Source organism: Alligator mississippiensis, chromosome 1 (genome assembly GCF_030867095.1).
Source record: "Alligator mississippiensis isolate rAllMis1 chromosome 1, rAllMis1, whole genome shotgun sequence".
Taxonomy (NCBI): Eukaryota; Metazoa; Chordata; order Crocodylia; family Alligatoridae; genus Alligator; species Alligator mississippiensis.
The window spans coordinates 215,118,373-215,134,235 of NC_081824.1; the positions used below are offsets into that span (position 1 = coordinate 215,118,373).

The 15,863-nt window shown below is 44.5% G+C and overlaps 1 protein-coding gene across 3 annotated transcripts in view; it reads right to left on the bottom strand.

Annotated features, from left to right (window-relative positions):
• Window positions 1–15,863, bottom strand: part of SPRED2 (sprouty related EVH1 domain containing 2) — a 105,957-nt gene that overhangs the window by 70,767 nt on the left and 19,327 nt on the right. Inside the window, exon 1 of one of the 3 annotated variants that reach the window (XM_014595041.3) lies at window positions 4,286–4,410. The exons of 1 other annotated variant lie outside the window; for it this stretch is intronic. In XM_014595041.3, the coding sequence (XP_014450527.2) occupies window positions 4,286–4,353 (68 nt within the window). In that variant the 5' untranslated portion in view covers window positions 4,354–4,410. Of the gene's footprint in view, window positions 1–4,285; window positions 4,411–15,863 lie in introns of those variants that run through there. One more of the 3 variants, XM_014595040.3, reaches the window with a different exon arrangement.

A 15,863-nucleotide genomic window follows, 5' to 3' on the forward strand; every position in this document is an offset into this window, starting at 1 on the left:
ATTTAATTTTGGAAATGAGCAGAAGAAAACCACAAAGTTTTTGTATAGCTGCCCTCCACAATTATATGCGAGAAAAACTCAGCTGTTTTCCTTTTTATTCAGAGCAAGATAACCACTTATCAATGTTAGCTTCATTACAAGCTAACTTTTAAATCTGTATTTTCTCAAATACAGGTACAGCATAGGAGGACTAAAAAAGTGACTGTTGTTGAGATGCTGAGAATATTGGTATAATTCAGCATACACCATGGAAACTTAACATATTGCCAAGAAAAGTGCAAGTTACTGGAGTCTTACTAGCTCAGCCCACCTTTATTAGATTTGGCAATTAAAAAAAAAAAAAAAGTCAGCGCTTAATGACAAGACTTCTATTCGAAATAGAAAGTCTAGGCAAAAAGCCAACTACTTATTCCAAAATGGAATTTGCATAACTACATGAACACTTCAGGAATCCGCCCCCATTTCTATGGGAGTTCTTAAGTTCAAGCATGCAAACATGCTTTTGCATGGGCTTTCAGCCCATCCCTTCATGTTGAGGCATAATCTCTCCCCACTCTCTTCCATATGCTATTAAAAATTGCTTTTTGCAGTCACCAGATTTTAGATTGGTTGGAAAGAAGGGGTGGCTTTGCTTAATATACTGCTGCAGTTTATGCCAATCCACAGGAAATCCATCAGGGAATTTTCTAGGACCATTGCTCCTTTACCTCAGAAAAAGGGAGTACCATCCTGATCTCTATCCTCCCGGGGACCAAAGATGATGCTACTATTCTTCATCTAAAGTGGCCCATCATCCAGCCAGCTTCCTGAGTTTTAAATTGTGGGAACCCAATACTGGCTTCTCCATGGGACACTGCATGACAATCTCACACTGCCCTCAAAAACACAGAAGAGTTCAGAACATCTACAGAACAGTTATCCAAAATAAAACTGAAACCCCATATTATGTCCTGCCCACAATGAAAGCAAACATGCCAATTGAACTAACTAGCTTTCCACCACGGACATTTTGTAGCACAAACAAGGTTCTTAAACAACATTATATTCCATTTGCCAGCATATTCTCATAATTTAAAACTTTAATTTGCCTCAACTTTGTAGGATCACAACACCGAGAACTACGCACAAGTGAAACAAAACTTGGCTCCTCTTCCCTCACCTCCCAGTTTTCCTGGATCTTGAAAAACTTTTATTTGAAGCCAATTCCTATCCTGCTTCCAAATAGGTAATATTTAATAATAATATATAATAGAATAAGTACATATATGTCTAAAATTTATGATGTGGTATTTAGTGGTATTAATCCAACATTATGATTCATCTCCAACCTGTCAGTCGAGACAGAAGCAACTAGTCAACATCAACTCAGGGTAAGCAGACACTGTAGCCTGGTAGATGTTACACTTAAGATGTGATTAACCGATTAATCATGTCTTAACTAGTGACCTGGCCACATGGTCTTTCAATTAATGGTGTGATAAAATGAGGAATAAACCACAAAGTTATTACACAAAATAAGTGTAATAGGAATTAATTACACAATAGGTGTAATAACTTTGTGGCTGGGGCCTATCATGCTTTTAATTAAATGTGTGGCCAGTTCCCAGCCACCAGAGCACATGGGAGTCTTCCAAGTGCCTTCCAAGTAACTGGAGTTCCCAGCTGGGGAAGCACAGAGAACCAAGCTTGCTACTCGCCTTTGCAAGGGGAGCTTGGGATTAGACCCCCCCGCCTGCACTGGTAATACGGAGCAATGGGATCTGACATGGGATTCTACAATTGCACCTCCTGCCACACACGTGTGCCATGACAGGAAGCATGATTTTAGGGATCCTGCATCAGACTGCATCATGCCTTTACTTCAACATCTGTCAGGGGTCTGCAAGACATAAACCATATCCATAATTTTTACCACCAAGACTTATTCTAATGGCTAAACTGAGGGTCTGTAGTGATGTGGGACTTACCTCCATCCCCCACATACAAGTCTGTTAAGAAGGCTAAAAAGGCTTGTACTGAAAAAAAACACAACACACACCTTAGTTCAGTCTGAAGGTGTGAAAAGTAAATAAAGGGCATAGCTGTTAGAAGCCTCCGCGGTGGGTAACAAGGCAACAAGGAGCCTGGGTTTATAAAAAGTAGCACAAAGCTTTAATTCCAGATAATCATTTATAGAGTCTGCCAACCAGTGAATGCACTTAAATTCTATGTCAGTCTTGAGGCAAATATTAGATTCATCAGTAACCCTTCCAAGATACAAGGCAGTGAACAGACTTTGATAGCTGTGCTTACTAACAAACATTAAAATACAACAACAGCTAGCCAAAACCAACATAAAGATGGTGACCTCTGGAATTTGGCGATACTTGCAGATGTTCTAAAGGATGCCCCTGAATTAGTCATACAAGAAATACTTTAACCCTCGAAAATGATTTACCTACATATTTTTCTAAGAAAAAATGTTATTACTATGAACGAAGTTTCCTATCATTTGCAGCATGATGATGATAATGATAATAATAACAACAACAACAACGAGTAGATACTAATTTGTTAAAGACACAGATAAACACGTACAGGAAATACTTCCATGAAGGTCCTGATCCTCAGAAGATTAATAATCTCCAGAACTGGAGACAAAACTATGACACTAAGGAAATAAGCAAACTATAAAAACAGGAAGAAGTGGAAGTTTATTTTTTTAATGTTATTTTGAGAGAATATTTGTTTTTGTGAAGCTTAAGCTGCTGGCAAAAGCCTCCATCTGCAGGTCATACTAGTCTATACAAGAACAGCTGCAAAAATTCTCTTTTCAAAGTCCCACCAGAGGTCTCAGTCTCTTGCCCAGAAAGGTCAGTGTGCAGATCTACAAACTATTTGCTTCACTAACCAAAGTTATTCCTTTTCACCTACTTCAGAAACCTTTAGAAGTTGTTCAAAATATTGGTATTGTAGCCACAAAGCCGAGTGGGTTATACACAACAAAATTAAGACATTCAAAACAAAGCAGGTAAGGAAAACTTTTCTTTCAAGTAAGTATTTTACTACATACACCCAACATCACAGAATAATCTTCGTATTAAACCAGCTCTTAGAGAACAAGCAGCTTAGATTTTACCACTCATTACAAAACTAGTTGATCAATGTTAAAGGCCTCTGCTGAGATAAATTATTTTGCACAAGTAAATGTTTCAAGATGAACTCATGCTAGATGTAGAGTCATTTCATAGATTCTTTACAGTCTCTCTTTGTCTAGTATTGCCTCACTAGATTACTAGTACTGGACACTCTTGGTCTAATCTCATTTATGTCACGATGAGACAATACCCACTTGGTTTAGATCAGTGGTGTTTATTCTTTTGGCCCCATGGGCCAAATGAATAGCACAGGGCCTGTCACGGGGTCAGAGTGGGCCATAGGGCCTGACACCACCCCTTCCCTGCCCCGCCACAGGGCCCAGAACCACCACTGCCTGGACATGCATGCTGGGATAAGGCACTGAAACCAGCATGCAGGGCTCAAGGCTCCCCATGGATATCAGAGGAGCAGTGCCACCCTTCCCCGGCCACCAAATTTCTAAACCCATGAGGAGCCCCATGGGCCAGATGACATAGGCCCATGGGCCGGAGGTTGAGCATCCCTGGTTTAGATTGCTCCATAAAAGAGCAGGATGCAGGAGATGGATTTAAGCTGATGTTAACTGACGATGGTACTTCCCAACACACTCCAGGTGAATCCACCATTCTCCGAATGGCACCAAAGAGAGCACTACTAAGGAACAGTTCTATAAATATTTGATTCAATGGGAGTCCGAGATGGTTAGTACCCTTCACACCAAGCTAACTTGGCTGTACTTCCAGGATCACTATTTCAAGCACTCACATTTTCTTTCCTCTCTGATGCATGGATTTACTAACTCACCCCAAAATTACCATCTGGTAGTAAATCCAAATTAAAAAAAATCCTGTAGACGTATCTTAAGCAATAGACAAAAAAAATTACTCCACTAATGTTTTGAAACAAGCTTGCCCTCATATAGTGAAGGTAACACTGATGCTGGCACATTAGCAAACATTCTTTAAAACAAACCCCTTGCACACCCATCTGTTTTATTCCAGAAATGACTCTGAAGTAGCTGCAATAAATCTAGGTAGTTCAATTTGAGAACAAATCACACACGTGCACAAGATGAAGTACAGAATTAACATGTAAATTGAGTACACCCACACATACATGTAAAAGAGACTACTGACAGCAGTGAATTAAAAAATAAACTTGAACCTACCTTTCGAAGAAAGCATTACTCTTTCTGAAACACTTTGACATCTTTTGGCTTGCTAGAGATATGGCCATTTGTGAACATCAGAATGATTCATTCTGTGGTGAGAGAGAGTCAGAGTTCCACAGACTAGAGATTTTGGGTATTCTGTGGCAGAACGATGAACTTCCACAATATCTTCAAGCAACCAGGATGTGACTGAAAATTTCAAAGGAGTGCGTGTGTGGGGGGGGGAAAGGAGGGGGGAGGAAAGGGGAAGGAATACCTTTAGAACTATAAGGCCGTTGAAACTCGTTTCTATACTAAAAGCATTCAACTTTGGAGCATAACTCCAGATTTTGTGTTAGTTTGCAGTTCTCTCTTTTCTACAGCGTGCTTTTCCAATATTTAACTAGCATTTTCCTGCAATACTCCAATCAAAGGAATGGAATACTGAAATAATAAATAAAATTAAGTAATTTATGTTCGCAAAAGTACTAAAATCTCAGTCTGGCGCACAGGACTATACAACTACAATATTTGTGCTTTGTGTGCATCTAGATTCATAGATGTTAGGGCCGGAAGGGACCTCAATAGATCATCGAGTCCGACCCCCTGCACAGGCAGGAAAGAGTGCTGGGTCTAGATGACCCCAGCTAGATGCTCATCTAACCTCCTCTTGAAGACCCCCAGGGTAGGGGAGAGCACCACCTCCCTTGGGAGCCCGTTCCAGACCTTGGCCACTCGAACTGTGAAGAAGTTCTTCCTAATGTCCAATCTAAATCTGCTCTCTGCTAGCTTGTGGCCATTATTTCTTGTAACCCCCAGGGGCGCCTTGGTGAATAAATACTCACCAATTCCCTTCTGTGCCCCCGTGATGAACTTATAGGCAGCCACAAGGTCGCCTCTCAACCTTCTCTTGCGGAGGCTGAAAAGGTCCAGTTTCTCTAGTCTCTCCTCGTAGGGCTTGGTCTGCAGGCCCTTAACCATACAAGTGGCCCTTCTCTGGACCCTCTCCAGGTTATCCGCATCCCTCTTGAAGTGTGCCGCCCAGAATTGCACGCAGTACTCCAACTGCGGTCTGACCAGCGCCTGATAGAGGGGAAGTATCACCTCCTTGGACCTGTTCGTCATGCATCTGCTGATGCATGATAAAGTGCCATTAGCTTTTCTGATGGCTTCGTCACACTGCCGACTCATGTTCATCTTGGAGTCCACTAGGACTCCAAGATCCCTTTCCACTTCCGTGCCCCCCAGCAGGTCATTCCCTAGGCTGTAGGTGTGCTGGACATTTTTCCTCCCTAGGTGCAGCACTTTGCATTTCTCCCTGTTGAACTGCATTCTGTTGTTTTCTGCCCATTTGTCCAACCTGTCCAGGTCTGCTTGCAGCTATTCCCTGCCCTCCGGCATGTCCACTTCTCCCCATAGCTTTGTGTCATCTGCAAACTTGGACAGAGTACATTTCACTCCCTTGTCCAAGTCGCTGATGAAGACATTAAAGAGTATCGGTCCAAGGACCGAGCCCTGCAGGACCCCACTGCCCACACCCTTCCAGGTCGAACCTGACCCATCCACCATGACTCTCTGGGTGCGACCCTCCAGCCAATTTGCCACCCACCAGACTGTGTAGTCACCAATTCACAGCCCCTTAACTTGTTCACCAGTATGGGGTGGGATACCGTATCGAAGGCCTTCCTGAAGTCTAAGTATACGACATCCACCCCTCCTCCTGTGTCCAGGCGTTTCGTAACCTGGTCATAAAAAGAGACCAGATTGGTCAGGCACGATCTGCCTGCCACGAACCCATGCTGGTTTCCCCTCAGCATAATTTGTCCTGCCAGGCTCTCGCATATGTGAGCCTTGATAATTTTTTCAAAGACTTTGCCAAGGATGGAGGTGAGACTGACTGGCCTATAGTTGCCCGGGTCCTCCTTCCTCCCCTTCTTGAAAATGGGGACCACACTGGCCCTTTTCCAGTCCTCCGGGACTTGGCCCGTGCGCCACGAGCATTCAAATATTCCCGCCAGTGGCTCTGCAATGATGTCGGCCAGTGCCTTCAGCACCCTCGGATGAAGCTCATCCGGGCCTGCCGACTTAAAGGCATCCAGTTCTTCCAAGTGACTCTGCACTATCTCAGGGTCTACACATGGAAGTCTGGCGCCTTGCTGCTGCCTCTCTACAACCTCAGTGAGAGACTTGTCACGCCCCTCGCTTAGGAACACTGAGGCAAAGAACTCATTGAGTTCAGCCTTGTCCCCCCTGTCCGTCACCAATTGTTTCTGCCCATTTAGCAGGGGTCCTATTCCTCCCTGGGCCTAGTACAGGGGTACTAGTATCTAGTACAGGGGGTATCTAGTCCAGGGTTGTCCAACCTTTTTTGAACGTGGGGCTGGATCATGAACTTTTTATCACCCAGTGGGCTGGCAAGCCATATTCAAACACCCTCTGTCCTGGGCCAAAGAGACCCTGCCTGTGTAGCCCTACTGCACCTGCCTGTTACTGCAAGGTTCATGGTAGCTGCTGGTGGGCAGGGGCAAGAGGGACCCATTCTGCATCCAGCCAGCTACTGCCCCAGAGACTGAAGGGGAGAAATAAATAGCTCCACATCTCCATCCCCAGAGTAACGCAGCCTCATGAGCCAGCGCTGCCTGAGGGGGGCTGGAGCGAGGTGGCCGATGCACCACAACTCCTCACTCGCCCGCCCACATGGCCCCGCTCACCGTGGTGCCCAGACGCACATGCACGCAGCCCCGATGGCCTCAGCGCTGCAAGCCCAGAGCACGGGGTCAGGCAGACACCAGCTCCCGCCACCTTACCCTGCAGTAGTCACCCCGCCTGCTAAGGTCCTCCCATGCTGGCTTCCCACATGCTGCTGGGGATGGGAGGAGGCCGGCCAGGTCAGCATCAGCCAGCAGAGGCAGCAGTGGAGCCATGTGCTGCTCAGGACTGACTGGTGCAGGCAGGGGAAAATGTAGCTAAGCCCCTGCTGTTCTGGCTGGGCTTGTCCCATCCTGAGCGGCACACGGCTCCGCCACCGCTTCTGCTGGCCCGTCCCCAGCAGCACGTGAGAAGCCAGCTTCAGTCACATGCTGCTCCAGATGGGATGGACCCAGCCGGGTCAGCACCAGCCAGGAAAAGTGGCATGCAGCTGAAGTCGGCTTCCCACATGCTGCTGGGGACAGGAGGCTGGCCAGGTCTGCACTGGCCAGCAGAAGCGGCGGCGGAACTGTGCGCCACTTGGGACAGGACGAGCCTGGCCGGAGTGGCAGGGGCTCACATGCATTTTCCCCCTGCCTGCATCGGTCAGTCCCGAGTGGCACATGGCTCCACCGCCACTTCTGCTGGCTGGTGCCAACTTGGCGGGCCTCCTCCAGTCCCCAACAGCACGTGGGAATCTGGATTCAGCTGCATGCTGCTCTGGATGGGACAGACCTGCCTGGGTCAGCGCCAGTCAGCAGAGGTGTCGGCAGAGCTGCGTGCCGCTTGGGACTGACCGGCGCAGGTAGGGGGAAAGTGCAGCTGAGCTCCTGCCGCTCCGGCCAGGCTCAGACCATCCTGAGAGGCAGGTTACTCCTCTTCCCACATGCACCACGTCGGCAACATCAAGCTGATGCGGTGCGTGTGGGAACCTTGTCCCTTCCCCAACCCTTCAGCAGCAATTAGGAAGCTGCTGAGGGGCTCGGGGAGGGATAAGGGGTGGGAACGAAAGTAAACAGTGTTTACTTTCATTTCCCGTCGCAGCACCACGGGCCTCAGAAAAGGCTGCATGTTGGACAAGCCTGGTCTAGTACAAATGAAGTTGTATTACTGCAATTTAAGTTTGTTATCTTTTAATAACATAAGTCAACCACAGAAGTATAGATCTAATATCTTAAAAGGTATAAAGAAGTACATCACTTAATGTTTCTCTCTGCATAAAATTAATGTTGTGGAATAGTTAGTTTAAAGCAAAAGTATAAAATTCAAAGTGTCCCCCTTCAGAATGTAGTTTTGTTTAGGAAGGGATTTATGGTCAGGTATATGCTAGTCTCCTATCAGATCGGTGATCTGGGTTAGACATGAGAAGCAGTGTGAACCCTGGCAAAAATAGTTGAGCCAATAGGAACGGCCAATGCAGATGCCCACCAAATGCCAACTTTTTTTTTCCAGGAGAGCTAGTTGTGCTTATAGTAAGGCTGTGCAAAGCTTTGGTAGCTGATTCGATCTGGAGGAGATTTGGCCTGATTCAGCGGCCAAATCTCCAAATCGAATTGGGAAACCCATTAAAAAGTCCAAATCAATTGGGAAGCCTCTGAATTGATTCAGAGAGATTTGGCCATAGACTAAACAGGCAGCAGTCCTCACCACGCTGGACACAGCTGCCTCCAGCTAGTAAACCTGTTGTGGTGGGTGGAGTGGGGAGGGAAGAGGCATGGGGAGGGCAGATCAAGACTCCCACAGCGAGGGAGGGATTGGGGCTGGAGCTGGGACAAGCTGCCCAGCCAGGGCAGAGGGCTCCCACCACTGCATGGCACTGGTCCAGGAGCTGCTCTTTCGGTGGCTTTTCCGGTAGCCCTCACCACCAGTCTGGGAGGGCACGGGAGTGTATGTGTATACCCATGGATCTGCACGGGGTGCGCTGAGCCAGGGCTGCGCTCTGAGGGGTGGGTGGAGCCAACTGCAGCCTGGAATGCAGCCCTGGCTCTGCCTGCCCCACAGAGCACAGCAGAGCGGTGTCTATGGGAAGGGCTGCAGCCACTGTAAAATTCCCCATAGCCCCTGCTGCCTGCCCCTCCCTGGCCCAGGTGCACACACCTGCCCCTGCTCACCCAGCCAGGCAGTGGCGCATCAAAGCCGCGGCTTGTCTGGGAGGCACAGGGAGGCTGGAGCAGCTTCCACTGCTGTGCACCACTTGTCCAAGGCAGTGCAGCGGCACTGTTCAGTGCCTTCCCACCCCGGCTGAGCGAGTGGTGGGAGGGCATAGCCCCTGCTCCCAGCACCTTCTGCCACCTATCTGGAGCACTGCCCAGCCCAGCCCAGCCCATCCCATCCCATGCAGACCTGGGGACACATGCCTGCTCCCATGATCTCCAGGACCGATGGCAAGAGCCACTGGAGGAGCAGCTCCTGGATCGGCAGTACAGAGTGGCGGAAGCCCCCCTCCCCAAGTCCTGCACCCCCCTGCCCCAGCCGCAGCTCCAAACCCCCCCTCACTGTGGGGGTGTTGATCTACCCCCCCACGCCCCTTTCCTCCCTCCTCTGCCTACCACAACAGACTTACCAGATGGAGGCAGCTGTGTCCAGCATGGTCAAGGACTCCTGCCCATTTAGTATATGACAATCTCTGAATCGGCACTGAATTGAATTCGGACAGTGATTCGAATCCCTATCCCTCTGAAATTAGCCAAATCCGAATCTGAAGCGAATATTTGCTGCTTCGCACAAACCTAGTGCTTAGGAGGATCATTTTACTATATCAGGGCAAACCACAGCTTTGTTAATGTAACTGTATCCATGCCTGGATCTCTTTGCTGGAATAGAGCACTAAGAAAAGCCCTTCTAGAGTAGTTATAGAAAGACTGCATTCCATGACCATGATGTATGAGGGATTCCATATTTATGTTCTGTCAAATGTTTTCAAATTTGCATGTCAAATGAGTTTGTTAAATTCTTCACATGCAAAACGTACCCTTTGACGTGGTCCGTGTTTAAAGTGAAATTCTATTCCACCTTTTGCTTCCACATTAAGAGTTTACAAATACATTGGTTAATTTGCATTAATTCCTTAATTTCTCAGCATGTAAAGATGCCACCTATCTTTTAAGTGATGCTGATAAGCTGAAAAAGAACTATAAAAATACTTATTTTACTTCACTGTTTCGCGCCAGCCAGTTTTTTCCTTTAAATTCATACAAGCACTTAGACTCCGACATTTTTACATGTGCAAATACCACAGCACTGGGTGCTTTGAGAAGTGCCGGGCACTGCGACACTTGCAGTTGTATAAAAGTGGTGAAATGCAGGTCAGTGTGAAGAAAACGGTGGTGGTGTGCTTTTGAACTAAAACGCCTCGGAGATGCTTTAGTTCAAGAGTGCACCGCGACTGTTTTCTCTGCACCACCGTGTATTTTCCCACTTATACAGCTGCAAGTGGTGCAGCACAGTGCGCATTAGCTCCCTGTAGAGCAGACTATATTAATTGACTCTGAAGCGGTTCCGGCACATCCAAGAACTAAAAGCTACAGGTATAAATGTCCAGAGAAATGAGCTAAAATAAAAAATGAAAGACAAAAGATCAGTCATATTGACTTGCTTTTTTAAACAGTCGAGTTTAACACTATTAGCCCTTCCTAATCAATACCAAATTGCAAGCCGTGTTCTGTTCTGCCTTAACTCCATCAGTGTTATTTAGCTCAGTATAGTTGAAAAAAAATACTTGAAATCTGAGCTTAATGCTGCAAAAGAATTTTAAAAAATCCACAGACTCTCCCCGCTCCTCCCTCCCCCACCCCACTGACGAGCAGAGAAAACGACATCTTTAACAGACCTTCCTCTCTTCAGATACCTGCCAAACTGACAGCTTTCACTGCTCTTCTCTGTTCCTATAAAAATATCCCAAATCAAATGCAGGAGTTGAGAGTGCAAGTGATGCTAGGAGAATGAGAAACAGTCTTTCAGTAAAGCAGACCTGCCCTGAACTCCTGTCCTTAGTCTTGTTACCAGGTGTACAAGCAAAATTTTCAAAAGCATCACAAGTTATCATTGGTGTTCAAACTTCAATCCCTTTAGGCTGGACCACCTGCACCTCTCATTAACTTGAATTCAAGTTGTGGATGCAGCACCTCTGAAAGCTAGGTTGAGGCAGTGCCTAGGGCCTGATGAACAAACAGATCAGAGAAATCTGGATTCTCAACATTTACCAACATGTTGCAGCTGAGTTTGCTTTTGGAAGAAGAAATGTTGGGGGGAGGGGAATCACTTCAAGTACTCTGAAGTCTTATTTTTGAGGACATCTGACAACAGGAAAGCTATATCCTTGAACTAAAATTAAATTTGCCATTGTATTTCTATCTCCTTTTCACTCATGAAGACAATCGCAAAGAAGCCTCAGCAGAAGATTGGGTGGGGGAGGGAGGATGGCAGGAGGGGAGGTGGGAATCTTGCATGGACTGGTACCAGGCATCAAGTAGGTGACTGCAAGCACAGTTTGACAACCCAACTGACCAGATAGGATATGGCATGGTGCCCTTCTTCAGTTATTAAAACCACAGTATTGAGGGTAAATCACTGGCACATGCCCATACTTACTTGCTCACTGATGGGAATCTCCAGTACTCTGTATTATATAGATCAGATTATTTTCTTCTCTTGCCCTCACCTCTGAGAGGAACAGGACAATTCTGCCCTCAATGAACTACTGAACAGATCTCCAATTTCTTTGCTTTCTCCTTCCCTCCTGTCTCATATAATTTCTAATAGACAACGTGATTAGGGAGGGCAGGTGTGAGAAAACATTTCCCACTGTAAGCTAGTGGAAGTGTTCTTTTCTAGCAGCAGGAATAACAGAGAAGTTAGACTTGAGGAAGTATTTCCTATCTATACATGAAATTAAAGTAGATTTAGTAAAATAAATAAATAAAATAAATTTAAAAAAAATATAATCAGGCAGTGAAAACTGACTTGGCCTTATTTCAATTGTTGTCCATGTTCAAAAGTTTTTTTTTTTAAATCTACTTTGTAATAATTCTTGCTAATACTGTTACTACCTAGCAAAAGAGAAACTGGTCCCGACTACATACATAATCAAAGCTGAACGCAGAAAAAAAATAATTTGCCAATCTGAAACATTACAACTAACTACACCGGATTCTGAGTTCAATTTAGCTTCAAGCTGATAAGGTCCTCTCGGAAGACTCTCTTTACCTTTGAATTATTATATAAGTTCAAGTAAAAAAAACCCCCAAAAAAACCACACAGAAAGTTTCTGACCTTTATTATTTCTTGCTTTCAAAGTAATTGTTGCTAAAGTGACTTTCATAAACAACCATATAGAAACTTAATTATTTTTATTCATAAAAGGCTGCCCATAAATCAAAACATAATTCTCTCCTCCCCTACCACCAAACACTGATGCTGTCTACACCACATTCAATACCTCTTTCTTCATTAGGTTTTCATTAATTCTACTTGAAGACTTATATCCTACTGGAAGATGCTCCAAGTACAGAAATAAAAGCCTGGCTTCAGATCTTAGAGATACCAGCAGCACTACTGAACACCTAATGTAGTTGAACATTTGAAACCATTACTGATTCAGTATGCAGCAGACTAAAAATTACATGAGTTCTCATCTAACAAACATTAAGGTAAAACCAAATCAATAACTCCCATCCCTTAAAAGGCAGCATTTTATTTCAGGTTTAAGTACTGCTACTAGTCAAAAAAACCCACATTTCTCAAGTATTTAAATAGCCCAGACAAAAATAATATCTTCTGCAGAATTCATATTACACAACAATATTCTATATTAGATTACATATGGATACCATAGACACTTCTCACAAACTTCCGAGAAAAGATTGTATATTGCCAACACACACATCATAAATTTTCTTTTGATGTTAAGAGACTGAAAAGGCATATATATTAATTATACCAATACACAGCATCTTCATTTGCTTTCACCAGTCCTACTGCTATCAACTCTACTCCTTCCAGAAGTATCTGAAAGCAAATGCAGTCACCAGGGAAAGGAACAAGTGAGTGGGCTTGAGGTTGGAGAGTCGCCAATACTGCAGAGAGGTGGCTGCTCACAGATGGCTGCCAAAAGCACTACTGCGGCTCCATGGGTGGTTCTTCACAACAGCCACCCTGTTTTCAGCAGCTCAGTGCAACATTCCGCTTCCATCTCACTGCACTCCCTCCTTTGTGGGACCATGAAGTTCCCTTGTAGCCAGTCACTGGATGGCAAAGGTCTCTTCTGGAGACCCAAAATGAAGGACCTGATGGGTTTGGGAGAGAGGAGGACAAACATGGGAACACGCTGCTTCTTCTTCCTGGTAGAGAATCCCAGCTCCCTGACGCCAAACTTTTACTTCCATTCCCCTCAAGAACAGAGACAATACAGGAAGTACAGGGTCAGGCAAGCAATAAACCCAACCTTAGCCTAAACTGTGAAAACTAACCCTGCCTCATCAATTGTTTAATAAAACTATTTGGAACTTGAGATTTGTAGGAGAACCCTTAGAACTTGATGGCTTACAAGTGTTTACTTTAGGCATTTTTCTACGCAATGTAGAAAACTTTTTAGCTAAAGTCCACATATTTTTGTTCTTGTCTTCATTTGTTAGGAAGTGAGGAGGAAAAAAAATTCAGGCTTAAGACCATTCTAGTTCAAGGGAAAAAGACCTGTCCAGTCCAGGACTTCAACAAAACACAGGTTCCAGGTTTTGAGTCTGTCAAGTTCCAGCCTTGGGTCTTGTTTGCCACATGCATGCCAACTAATGTAAACTGTGCTAGGGGCCAGAGAACACATTCCTCTTTCTCCATCTTATGAATACTTTTTCACATCAGATACTTTGGGCAGGAGTAACAACACTGGCTCCTCAAATCCTTTCTAATACATTTTTCAGAGAGTGCAAACCAGGGGTGTCAAACGTATGGTCCAAGGAGTCGCTCAATCATAAATCCTTGCCTAAAATGGTAACACCTTCTGAATAAATAGGGATAAAAGAGTCCTTATCAGAGCCGGTCTTTACACGCTAATATAGTTCTGTTCTCTACTATGTTACCCCACCAACTCCTTTGGAGCTTTCAGTAGCTTCTAGATTTTGTACAGGGCTTATCATTACTTCATCTGTGCCAAGCTCTATCACTTTCAATCTATCCATCTGTGGAAGAATTGGACATTTCTTAGAAATCAATGTCTACCAACTGCCTTCAGAATAAACAGCTAAAAGTCACTACGCAGCATGTGCATCTAAAAGTAAGCAGCAAAGAAAAAAAAAAAAAAGCTGGCATTAAGTCACTCAGTATTTGACTCCAGCATTTTCTTAGTGAAAACAGTCAGATCAGTCCTATGCAAGTTCAAAAAGCTAAGTGGACAAAATTGTACTGGGCACCTAATAGCTGGAAAAATAGGTCTAATGAAAGCCACAGCTTTGTTAGCAAGGACCCCAAGAAGCCCATTCCCTGCTGGTGGACTGCTGCTTCTAAGGAATAAGACTTCTCCAAAAATGCTGCCCTGAATCTCCTTTAGACTTCCTATTCTTTACACATCTCTACCAAACAGGTATCTTTAGGAATTTCAACCTGCACACCCTCTATTGAAAGGGAGTATCAAGCAGGCTTCTGCCTTCTGGACTTCTGTAGCAAGGAGACAGAGTAGTGAGGGGCTTAACCCATACAGCTGCCAAGCTGCTTCAGAAATACCCGATCTCCATAGTTCTCCCCTTCTAGCCTCCAATTTTAGAGTCTCCTTTTCTATAAATAACCCGTGTCCATCTTTGAAATGGCTCTTAGTTTTTTCTAAACAGATCTGATTCTCATCAGATTCACCGATTCCAACACATGGTTCAGAATAGTAGCACTTAAATCTACTTATTGATTTAAATCTGCCTGACAAATGGAACAGCAGAGACACGGTAGCTGGTAAGAAGCAAAGGAAAAATGCTTGTGAAGATGCTGCCAAAGCTGAACAACATGAGCCATGAAAGATTAAATTATATTTATATTTTTAAAAAGTTTCAGTTTTGGTTGTGTCCCATTGCTTATTAGAGCAAGCTTCCTACTTCCTGAGGCAAGTATATTTTTCAAGCTTAAATCAGGATGTGTATCAGGCTGCAACACTTAGTTAATTGAAGTATTGCACCAATGTAATGAATGTTCTGCATCTCTCATGCCTGGGATGGTGGAGCTTCAAGAGTGGGAGTAATTTGGGGTGGGTAGAAGTGTTTAATTTTAGCCAAAAGGAAGAACAGGTTCAGCAGACTGCCTAGTTGAAACAGAAGTTATTCTGTCCAAAATTGTGATTAGCTAGGAGCAACAGTATGTGGTAAAGTTATGACACATGGCCCAATTCACATGTATGTATTTTCTGTGGCATAGGTGAACAGACTACCTTATCAGACTATAGATGGAAAGACTTTCCCAAACCGCAGTGAGGTCAGAAAGGAAAACGTACTGGTAAATATTTTGTTTCCATTTGTGTGTGCATATGCACCCTTTTTTTTTTTCTTCCATTTGGTGAGGGAAAAAGGGTGAGTGAATGTTGGAGTTGGAGCAGAGTTGTTCTGATGTTCTGACAGTGAGCCAGACGAGGAACCCCCCCCCCCCCAATAAAAAAAAAAACAGCTACAAATATCAACAGCCCAATGAAAAATTGCTACATCCAGCTACGTCCCGGCTAAAGTTAGTGCGATTCTTGAAGCACTGACTCCCTAAGTTAATAAATGCAAACATGCAACAAACCTGTTATGTTAGTGTTCAAAAAGAGGCTAGTTTACTTCAAAAAGCAAAAACCATCAATGTTTTAAAATATTTTGTCAACACAATGCAAAAATGAATGAAATAAAGAGAAAAAAACTCCACAGAATACTTGCAGCTTTTGCTTAGAAAGCATTACTTT